General features: G+C 39.7%; 1 protein-coding gene across 1 annotated transcript in view; it reads right to left on the bottom strand.

The window, feature by feature from the left end:
- col7a1 (collagen, type VII, alpha 1) overlaps nt 1–11896 on the bottom strand; it is a 73076-nt gene that overhangs the window by 46730 nt on the left and 14450 nt on the right. The window contains exons 13-25 of the mRNA XM_068314822.1: nt 7244–7360; nt 6720–6866; nt 6500–6625; nt 6260–6406; nt 3280–3402; nt 2336–2602; nt 2053–2196; nt 1797–1928; nt 1500–1646; nt 1036–1173; nt 797–946; nt 567–703; nt 55–181 (exon numbers count right to left, since the gene is read on the bottom strand). Coding sequence (XP_068170923.1) covers nt 55–181; nt 567–703; nt 797–946; nt 1036–1173; nt 1500–1646; nt 1797–1928; nt 2053–2196; nt 2336–2602; nt 3280–3402; nt 6260–6406; nt 6500–6625; nt 6720–6866; nt 7244–7360 — 1902 coding nt within the window. The remainder of the gene's footprint in view (nt 1–54; nt 182–566; nt 704–796; nt 947–1035; nt 1174–1499; nt 1647–1796; nt 1929–2052; nt 2197–2335; nt 2603–3279; nt 3403–6259; nt 6407–6499; nt 6626–6719; nt 6867–7243; nt 7361–11896) is intronic.

The raw sequence follows: 11896 nt of genomic DNA, 5'->3' as shown, positions 1-11896 counted from the left end.
GCACCAAATCCAGGGGACCCTTCCAGGTGTTAGCGAGGATTGAGAAAAACTGACCAATGTTATTCCCTGGGCCTTCATCGAAGGGCGTGGACTCAATCTCTTCCAGAAGTGTGTCAGATCTGCTGTGACGATTAAGCAGGAACCATATTTTGGGCCTGTACCCATACACTACAACAGCCACCTAAAACATGCAGACGATCATTGAAATGTTAGCAGCACACATCTAAAACAAACATCTCACTGTCATTTTCTGAAACAAATTAGTGAAAGGAGTTTTTCTTCAGAGGTTGATGTATTGATCAGGATAAATGACAAGTAATGCCTCATTTAGTGGACAGTGACCTTGTCTAAATCAATAAAAACATTTTTTACAGAGCAGAAATTACTAAACCTACCATTTCAATTACTGGTTTCTAAGTGATCGCTTTATATGTTGATGATATTACTTTATTTTGAAATACTGAGCATTATTTGTTAAAGATACGTTACTACTCAGTTGTGGATGTTTTGTATATTATTATTTCAACAAATTTTTGATGGACAAAAAAAAAGAAGAAGATGAGTACCTGTGAGTCGCGGGCTCCAATCGTGTTGAATAACCCTGCAGCACTTTTAAGGAGTTCACGCAGTGATCTTGCGAGACTAATGCGGTCGACAGACGCTGGCACCAGGAACACCACATCCAGACGCCCACCCACACACACTGAAGACCAAGAAAAGAGCATGGGTATTTGGGGTATCAAGAGAGGGTTTTTTTATGAAAGATTTGTAAATTGGGTGGATGCTGGTGTGTTACCAGTGCGTTCGTCCACAGAGCTCTCTGTTCCATATCCACTAGCAAAGGTGGGCTGCACAGTAAAGTGATATCGAAAGCCCAAACGCAACCCAGTCACCTGGTAAGAGCTGGATGTAGCAGGTAGCGTAACAGACGAACCGTCACCAATATCTGAGACATGTGAGCAGTTATCATTGTAGGACTGTAAAACATACATAATAAGAGTGATGTGAGAAATAACTTGTGTTCACAGGTTTCACCTGACTCTTCTTTCCAGCGTAGAATGTATCCTGTGGCGCCTGGTAGGGGATTCCAGCCAAGTCGCACAGAATTCTGGGTAGCCTCTGCCACTCGTAAAGTTGTGATGGGAAGTGAGGGCGAGGGGGTGAAGGTACCAGCTGTATAGAGAAAATGTATTGATGTACACACTGTCACACTGGACATTTCATTAAAATTTATTGCTGAAATGAAGATTTTCTATATGACGTGACAGTAAAATCGTGGACACAAAATAGACTGTATTACCATCTTAACTCACAAATCAAGGTCAAAGAATTTGCAAGACTTTCAAGGTGGCAGCTAGTGGTGAAATATCGACGTGTTTTAGGGGACGATCACTGTTGAATTTTATTATGTCCAGTATTTAAATTTGATGTGTTTTATCTGGCAAAGATGCCCAGTGCATGACATATTTTTTCATTAAAATCTTTGTTGAGTGACTTACGTGTGGTGACCCTGACAGACACAGGGTTTCCCTCTCTGTTCTGAACTAAAGCCATGACCTGCACGTCGTACTGGACTCCAGGGTCCAGCTGGTCTAAATCCACTGCTGTCACATCTCCCGCCACCAGCCTACTCTGGGTTTCACCTCCTAAAGGAAACACGATGTCACAACAGTGCATCATGTCCAACAGACCTGTTGCTATAAAGCATCCATTACAGAAGATTGGAGGGTACTCATTCAAGTAAAACTTAAATCAGACCCCTCTTAGAAATTAAAAAAGAAATGATCCAGCAATACCATCCAATCTCCTCCAGGACACACGATAAGCTGTTGCCCCCTGAACACCAACCCAAGAGACTCGAACAACTTCTCCTTGGGACTCCTGGACCTGCAGTGACGTCACAGTCCCGATCACAGTCTGGTCTGGCTCTGAGGGTCAGAATGAAAAGAAAAAAAAAAAGGTATTTGTGTTCCTCTATTCATAGGCTAGTTTGCAGGTTTCCCCAATGCACAGGATAACAGCAGTGATGTGGATGTGACAGATTACTGGTACCTGTTTTGACAGTCACGGTGGCGGGGGTCCCTTCTCGGGAGCCAACCAAAGAGGAAACTAAAACCGTGTAGGCTGAATCTGACTGCAGTCCATCAAGGGTGAAGCCGGAGACATCAGCAGGAACACTACGAGTCCTTTGAATTCCTGCACCAAAAAAAAAAAAAGATTTAAACAGAAAATATAAACGTTTCTTCAACTGTACATATATGAGGAACTATTACCATACTACCCTGTTATTAAGCATTTGGGTGGACATTTTGCCTATGAAATAATGGTTCCTTGCCGTTGTCACTGCGCCAAGTGATCTTATAGCCAGACGCTCGAGGGGAAGGTGACCAGGCAATGCGTATCCTCTGAGATGTTACATCAATAATGCGAAGGTTGGTCACTGATCCGCTGTGAGGGTTAGTCCGAGAAGACAGGCTGGCCACCTCTCCAACACGTTGATCAACCATAGCAGCAACACCGATTACCAGTGCCTCGTCTGGTTGCAGACCTTCTATAGTGAAGGCAGAGGCCTCTGCCCCCACAAAACGGGACTGCTCTGCACCTACAAGCCAAGAAGAAAGTGAGCAGTGAAGCTTGAAAGTTCGCAGCTTTTGCCATGTGAATGAATAAGACATACAGTATGTCAAACTCAAGGCCCAGGGGAGCAAATGTGGCCCGCCACATCGTTTTATGTGGCCCAGGATAGCATTAAAGGTCAGTGTCTAAAAGTAAATACTGGAGGTCAAACATGTTCTTTAACCTGAATCTACATTTCCCACAATGCAATAATTCTGCCCATTTTAACTCTGACAAAAACGTTTTGAACAAAGGTAACGTCCTAACTTATTGTTGATGTTATTTTTCTTTATTGTCTTGAATAGTTTGATCCTTAATTGATGGAGTTCTGTGGGTTTCATGTCATTTTCATGACAAATTAAAAAGGATTTGTTTTAACAGAGCAACAAGCAAATATATTTTTACTGTGCAATTGTAATGTTTTCTAACTTGAATAAGTAATACCTTCAGAGTTATTTAACATTAAGGAGAAGTTACATTTATTTTAGATTACACTGAGTTACATTTAGTTGTATTTATAAGTTACATCTGGCCCTTTGAGGACAGCCATTATGCTGATGTGGCCTGCTGAGAAAATGACTTTGACAACCCTGGGCTAAGTAAAATTTAGAATCTCTAATCATAAGAGACACTGAGAATCATAAACTCACACAGAACACTTACTATTGCCTTGTCTCCAGGTAATCCTGTACCCTGTTGCTCCTGCAACACCTGTCCAGGCAATTCGAATTCTGCGACTGTTCCCATTTATCACCCTTAGGTTAGTCACACTGCCAATGCTTTGCTCTGAAATGAAAGACATGTGACCTCATGTGACAACATTTACTGTGAAACAACAGGGACAGAGAATATTTTCAATATCTTTCAAACTTCAAAGCTTTTTAGAGGGAATAATAGCTGATTTCATGCGATGGGTAAAAATAACAATTTGGAGACAATATGTCATCTGGTAAAATAATAGATTTGAGTGAATAAAAGGGGTTGTGGAGTATTTCGTTGATTTTTGGAATACTGTAGGTGCAATGTGGTGTTCTTAAAAATGTCAATACTTTGAAATACATCTGTCACAGTCACGACATGTTTTTAGTTGTTTCCCATCTTTTTTTCCCCCTGCAGGGTACATCTAAATTTTCCAACCAGAAATTGCAACCACGTGTTCCTCCCTTGAGTCATCTCCTTGTGTCGGAGTTCTCCCACCAATTAAATAAACGAAGCAAGAAGAGAAAAAGGGGGGAAATTTGTTGTTGTCTTTTGCTGAAAAAGAACTCAGACATCCTTTTATGGTGACAGAGGAAATTAATCACATCTGGATTAGTTCTCAGTTCACTTTAGTGCTTGCAGAGGCTATTCATGAGTGTGTCTGGATACATGCACTGTGCTAATATTAATACAGGCAAACGTTACTATGACGTAGCAGCAGGTTTTTCTCTACAGCCTGTTAAAAATGTCTGAGCAGGAATATCAAGACACATTTTGTACCTCTACTGTGTCCAGGTCAGAAAGTCAAGAACAGTTTGTTGTATATTTATTATTAACAGGTGTACTTTAATAAGAATTGTGTATTCATTATTTAATGAACAAAATATGAATTATGGTATCTTTTAGATAATAATATAATTTATTCACTTAATTGCTCATGGAATGATTGATTTATGTAACAAATCAGACACTGAAAATAAAGATGAATGATGTAGAAAGTTTTTCTTGCCAATACAGAGACCCTGTTTATTATTCAATCACACACAGTTTAATATGTATTCACATGTGTATGAAACTCCGGGAATCCTGTGATTTATCAAATCAGTAAAACCAATCCACAGCACAATAAGTAACAGGTACCCAATAAGAGGGGGCGATGCTGATGAGTAAATAACTTCTGAGAGGGCTGCCTTCATGTATCCTCAATAACGAATTCACTAATGACTTCCAGTTCAAGTGAAGATCAAGGAACAAAAAATCATCAGTTCAAATTATTAGTATGCACCCTGTGTGTGCTCATCTGGACACGACACTCTCCTTACTTCCAAGGTTCTGCAAACAGTCCTCCCAGACATTCACCTGCAACTCATCAACTCAATATTTTTTTGTTAGTTTGCTCAGTCATTTATAATTTTAGGTAGGTTAAATCGACCTAAACAGCTGCGATATTGCTAATGATTCCTGTTTTGGGCAATATTCATGTTTTTCACAAGGAGGAATTTAAATTTAAACAGCAGGGCAGATCGACATACATCTGGTGCAAAAAGTAGGAATAAGTTACAGGTGTTTTGTTTTAACTCTCCTGGTAACTCTTTAACTCTTCTGGGGAGAGGCATTACAGAGCTTCATGAAACATCATAACAAATACTTTTAGGAAAACTGAGGTCGGAACTTCTGTATTCAAAACAGGACTTGCAGGCTGACAGGGGGTAGCTGTGTGATTTCTTGTTTTTTTCTAAAAGACATGCTGTTGGTCAGTGCAGTGCCCCACCTGTACAAACTGTTGTCACTAGAGGTAACACCTTCAGCTACCTCCACGGGTGTAGAAAGTAGCTTATCGTGTTTTAAAAAAACAAAACAATGGCCCATGGCCGTTTGTAGTTCTGATGGCCATGCGGGAACACTGGTCAGGTCCCTGGAAAACACACCTAGTTGGTACAACAAGATCACAGGCCATTTTCTTGAGAAAGGATCCAGGGCAGAATTTACGTATAAATAAATTGATAATTTTTATGATGTAGGCCAACAATGAGGTTCTTTTCTTTGAAAGACCAGCAGCCACCACTTCCACACATGACTGACATTCAATGGATTATCAAGTCCATTATGTCTTTTCACTATTGAGTTGATACCATATGTCTTAGGGCTTCATGTTGCCTCATCATGTTTAAACAAACAAGAGAATCCTCTCTCTTCTTTGCAGTCATCAGTACCACAGCTTGGAATGTAAAAGACAGCCCATCTGTTTCAGGTTTATTTCATTATGTTCTAGAAATGAGAAAGGCTGACACGTGTTCTCAAAGAATCCATGAATGGATTTTTCTTTGACCGAAGCCATGTTTCATTGCAGATGAATATGTTCAAAACATTTCAAAAGCTTTGGCAACTCTATGTTTCAAAGTGAACCTCATGACCACATGTTCATTAAAATTTCATTGTCGCTGCAGTTTTCCTGTGGAGGATGATGAGCCACAGTTGCGTTGCCTTTTTGTTCTGTTTTTCATAATATTTGTGTGGTTACCTCTTGTTTGGATCTAGTACTCATGCAATGTACATTCTTTCTAAAGGTTAGGGGAAGCATTTACTCAATGAAATCAAAATACAATGATTGAAATAAAAAACAATTATATGTTAATAAATGCCTACAAAATGGGGTGTTAATATATTTTGTATTTGTCGATACGAGTTAGGAAATAGTGTGGATACTGTCAGTTCTCCATGAGTCAGTGTGGGAATGAAAAAGAATGAAAAAGCAATATTGACTTGTTGTTTACATGTAAACATTTCCAAAAGGTAGTTGAAATCATTTTGCGCTCAAACTACTGATGAGCTGCATCTTCAGCCATCACATTAATTATTACTTGTCTAATTGAGTACAAGTGTATTAAATAAAATCAAATATTGATGCACTTTAAAAGCAAAACAGTGTCACAGCTCAGCCCACCTGGTCTTATATAGACGGTAACTCGTTCTCCTTCTCTTTCTCCCACCAGCGCTGTGACGCTAATACCATGGGACATCCCTACCATCAGGCCTGTCAGGTCAAGGGTCGTCTGGTTTCCAGGTATACTTCTTATTTCCTCTGATCCAGCTGAAGTGACATAAAATACACATCAGCCTCACATGCATGTTTTCATTCATGATTGGGAACAAAGTAAATTGAAAATCAAATGAACGAGTATACCCTCTGAGTTCAGTATAACGATGTGGTACTGTGTGGCTCCAGCTACACCTGTCCAGCCCAGTCTGACGGTGCTGCCCAGAGACTCGACAACCCTCAGGTTGGACACCCTCCCCACTGGTTGTTCCTCTACAGAATCAAATCACCCATAACCATGACAACTCAACTCAATTTATAACCCCACCAATAAACTTGATCTGGTTGTTTCTTGGCAGCTTCTTACCTCTTGATGCAGTGGAGACAGGTGTAGCCTCCTCACGGCCTTCGTACAAGGTATACAGAGTGATGACATATTCTGTGTTGGGCTGCAGGCCTGTTATCTCATAGTCGTTTGTGTTTCTAGGAAAGGACAGGCTCTGGAGTCTGTCTCCTGTACACAAAGCAATAATAATATTTTACTGTAATTTATTTCATTCATTGCTTTCTACATCTTTTGACTTCATACTGGACCTGGAATCTAATCCATGAGTATGCAGCATATCAGTAATATTATGTTGTGATAAAACACTAATAAACTTTAGCATGAACAGAAAATATAAACATAATCAAAACTCAACTGACATGAGAAACAGGTACACTATCTATAATAAAATCAATGCAATTCTTTTTAACATTTTTTTCCTTTCTCAGCACATATTAAACGAGTTTTGATCATCAAATGTGAAATTCATGCTATATCTCATAAGTGCAAAATGTTTAAACACATATAAAAAAGTATGGACAAACACATGCATGAGAAAAGCTGACCTTCCCCCTCCCTCCACTCCAAGCGGTACCCTTGAGATGACTGAATGATTCTCCAGGTAAGGCGAATAGATGAGGGACCGGTGATAGCGGCTCTGAGGACCTGCTGCTCCTGACTCTCTGCAGGGAAAGCATTGACATTTATATAACCATATAATACTGCATAAAGAAATTATTCTATGATAGATATGCTACAATAAAAAATGTAATTAGATTTGTCATTGGGTTTTGTTGGAAATTTTTTCTGCTAACTGGGTTATTCTTCAATGATGTCAAAATTGTATCACATATATGAACGTAGGATGTTTCTTAAATCTTTGTGTAATAAAATATTGTGATAGTAGTTCAGTTACTTTCTTTACCAAATTCGTTTTGCCGTGACACTAATAGTTTATGCTTTTGGTGTTATTCTATTAGCCCTTTAAGCCTAGTCTATTATATTAGATAAACTTTATTTTGTAGACTTTATTCTCTATCTTATTCCACTTAATGGATTACAGAAGAGCAAATTCCCCTTCCATTGTTAGCTTATTCCCATTACTGTCAGGAATGGGAATAAGCTAACAATGGATGGGGAATGGGTCAGTATCCTTGACCCTTTGGAAAGGGTATCCTTGACCCTTTGGAAAGGGTCAAGGATACTGATTAACATCTTTTTGCTCTTCACATCTTATCTCTAAAGCGCCTCCATACTTCACATCTTTCTGAGACACATAACAGCTTGCTTTTTGATATTTAAGCTCAATGAACGCGTACAGATGTTCAACAGACCCATTTCATTCCAGTTTGTTCAAACCAACCAAAAAGCTTTCGAGACAGACAATAAGACAAAAAGGAAATAGCAGAAAGACTTCAGCAGAGGAGTAGCCCAGGACAAAGAGAATCCACTTCAAATCAGTTTTTGTAGATGCAATCTATAACGCCTCTTATTTTAATAGCAAAATGTAAATAAAAACACTCAAATTGATGATTGAGCTCTCATAAAAATAGAAACATACAAAGATTAATGTGTAACTGCTGTCTTAATTTCCCTTCGGGGATCAAACCAGTATATAAAATTTAAAAAAAAAATAAAAATTAAAACTCATAAGCTAGAGAGTTCTTGTCTATGTGAAAGGATAAACTGTGCCAGTCCTCTCTCCAGTCACGGTGTCCCACATGACAAGCTGTCTCTCCCCGCCTGCCATCTGGGAGACCGAGGTTCGATAACCTGATGGGGAGGTGCAATTTTTAGGGGAGGCTGTGGCTCAGCGGTAGAGCGGGTCGTCCAATGATCACAGGATCAGCGGTTCGATTCCCGCCCAGCTATCCTGGAGTGTGAGCTGACAGTGCGGGGTGTCAGCTCACCTCCCGAGCACTGCTGAGGCGCCCTTGAGCAAGGCACCGTCCCCTTTATAAGCTGCTCATTGAGGCGCACCATGACGGAGTTGCCTGCCACTCTCCCTCCCCTCAGCTACATTTCTTACAGGCCCCTTGTATGTGTGTTACTGGGCCTGTAAACACTAAATAAATTCAAAAGTTTCACTACTAACATTGTGTGCTGGAGTGGATTAATAATTTCCTGTAGGGATCCATAAATGTGTTTTTTTTTAAAAGCTCACATTTTCATTCATTCATTTTCCTACCCACTTCATCCACTTGCGTGGGTCACGGGGAGCTGGAGTCTATTCCAGGTGACATAGGGCGTGAGGCGGGGCAAACTCTGGGCGCCATGCCATTGCGCCACGGCGCTACACAAACAAACAAACACACACACACACACACACACACACTCACTCACTCTCTCCTACAGGCACTTTGGAACGGCCAATTAACCTGAAGTGCATTGAAGTCGGAGTGCCCGGAGGGAACCAACGCAGGAACAGGGAGAACATGCAGATTCTGCACAGAGCAGGACTCCAACCCGAACTCGCCTTGTTGTGCGGCAACAGCGCTACCCACTGCGCCACCGTGCTGCCCTTCTTCACGTTATTAGAAGACTTCAAATTATACTGAAACATCTATAACATATATACAGAATTTTGAAAAATGTAATGACTAATGAAGTACTTCTTGGTTTACTGCTACAAATCTGAATGTCAGCGTTAATTCAGACAATGGCAGTATCAGGAACATTGATTAGTAAGGCATGTTTTTGACTCTTTAGGATCTTATTGAAGTAATTAGGATTTAAAGAGGATAAAGCAATACATGAAACATTGGACAGACTAACTTTACTACAAAGTACAGACCTGCATTATTGAGCTCTATATTGCTAAATAGTTAGCTGAAATTAGAGACTGTACTCTCAAAGTAGAATTGTTTATTTGTACAAAGCCATGATTTTGTGTAAGCAACTCATGGACACACACTGTCATATGGATGTTATGTAAAGAGACTCAAAATCTACGCCCCTGTACTCGCAACCTAATATAGCAGCAGGGTTAAAGCTACAAAAATTTTATTACTTGTAAAGATGTCATATGACACAGATATGGCTTCATGTTTTAGACTGAGGCGGACAACTACAAGATGGATGGGAAAATAATTGTCAAGGAAAGACAGCTGATGTCTGACGTGTGTAAGCATAAATTATAGGAGGTATGTAGACAAAAACTGTGGTATTTAAATGCAGATTTAAATACACTTTTCCTGTTTGACATAGATGACTGGCTTAGATATGACTCTTTTCAGACAAGTATGAAGTGTTATATTTTCAGAGAAGTATGTAATATTGTATATTGCAAAAAGCAACATAAAGTTCAGTCTCACATGACAAATGCATGGAAACCACTTTAATGGATGTTCCAACTGTTTGTTTGTTTTCTGCCATCATGCCATGTGTGATATCTATCTATCCATCCATCACAGGTCTGCTGAAATCACCCAAAAAAACAACAAACTTTTACACTCCCTCACACCTATGGATAATCTGGTGTGACCAGTTCACCTAAATTGCATATTTTAGGAAGGGGGAGGAAGCTGGAGAACCTGGAAAGATCCTACGGAAACATGGGAAGAACTTACAAACTCTGTACAGAAAGGACTCAAACCCAGAACCTTTTTACTGCGCCACAGTGCCGCCTACAATGTGTGACATGGTATAAAAATATGATATAAAGTAAATATTAAATGGGAAAATGTCCAAGGAAAACGTAAAATCTACAGACAGTGGCTGGGTGACACGTACCTATTGGCCTTTTAGGCCCATCAGGCTTTACACAAACTTTTTGGTCACTCCCAGAGGTTCTCTCTGGGAGTGACCAGGATGGATAGGATCAGGAATGAGTACATCAGAGGGACAGAACATGTTAGAGGTTTTGGAGATAAAGTCAGAGAGGCCAGACTGAGATGGTTTGGAGCTCCTTTAGCAGCAGACTGCTGTCATCGAGCTCCTCCACAGAGAGACTGAGGTCCTCCTTTGTGCCCCGTGCCATCAGGAGGTACAACCACTCTTTCAGAAGGGGTAGGGGGGGTGAAGCTGAAGCTACAGTGTCATCAAGGTCAGGCAAGAGGGGATAAACAGGGGGTTTGAAGGCAGGACGCACTGTGGAGATACTTTGTGGGGGTCCTTGGTGTCAGTCCATAGTTCTGTTCATCCCCTTTTTCTTATGCTTCTTCTATATTCTATGCTTCTTTTTATGTTATGTGTATTTATGTAATTATGTAACGTATCTTAGTCTGTGTCAGCTACTGTAATGTGAATTTATGTATTTTTTGTGAGTACATGATACATTGAATTTCCTTCGGGATTAATAAAGTATCTATCTATCTATCTATCTATCTATCTATCTATCTATCTATCTATCTATCTATCTATCTATCTATCTATCTATCTATCTATCTATCTATCTATCTATCTATCTATCTATCTATCTATCTATCTATCTATCTATCTATCTATCCATCCATCTATCTATCTGTCTCGACAGATAGATACTTCATTAATCCTGAAGGAAGTTGCGCAATGATAGTAGCGTATGATACACATATAATACTAGATATTCCACAAAGCTTAATTTATTAGATATTTTTTAAGAAATATCAAGTCTTCATTTAATGTGGGTCTCACAAAAGCAAGAGAATAAGATTTAAAGTGAAGAATTTCTTTCTGATGACATAGACACTCACAAACTGCTGACACAACATGCAGTTGTTACTCTATTGGTTTAAACAGGAACAAACAAGAGCCAAACAAGCTGGGCTCAAGTTTAAGTTACCGTGGAGTCTCATACACAGCAGGATGTACATATGGTATCTTCTTTGATAAGGGAATTAGGGCTATTCATGCCTCTAAGTATAGTGGACCTTCAGTAAATCAGCCTCCATTCAAATGACACTGGGCTGCTTTAAGTGACACCATATGGGCGCTGCTCATGAGACACACGGCATGTGTGTATAATGAGTGTGTAGGTGTGCTGGAAATGTCCCTTAAACACAACTAAATGGTAACATGTGGAGTTTTACAGAAGAGAGACAAACACCAGGGGAAGTCGTCTATGCTCCTATTAGTATGCAAGACACTAAAGCAGGCAGTTACTGCTACTTATTTAGAAAGTTACTAATAAAAGAAATGAAATGACAAAGAAATATACATCAGTTTGTTACGCATATCATCCGTCAGTTATTAGAAGGAAAACAGTAAAATGAAAAGCGAGAATAGATCCTGACAGATCA

Source organism: Antennarius striatus, chromosome 5 (genome assembly GCF_040054535.1).
Source record: "Antennarius striatus isolate MH-2024 chromosome 5, ASM4005453v1, whole genome shotgun sequence".
NCBI classification, from domain to species: Eukaryota; Metazoa; Chordata; class Actinopteri; order Lophiiformes; family Antennariidae; genus Antennarius; species Antennarius striatus.
The sequence above is the reverse complement of the archived record's forward strand: the minus strand, read 5'-3'. Positions and strand labels throughout refer to the sequence as shown.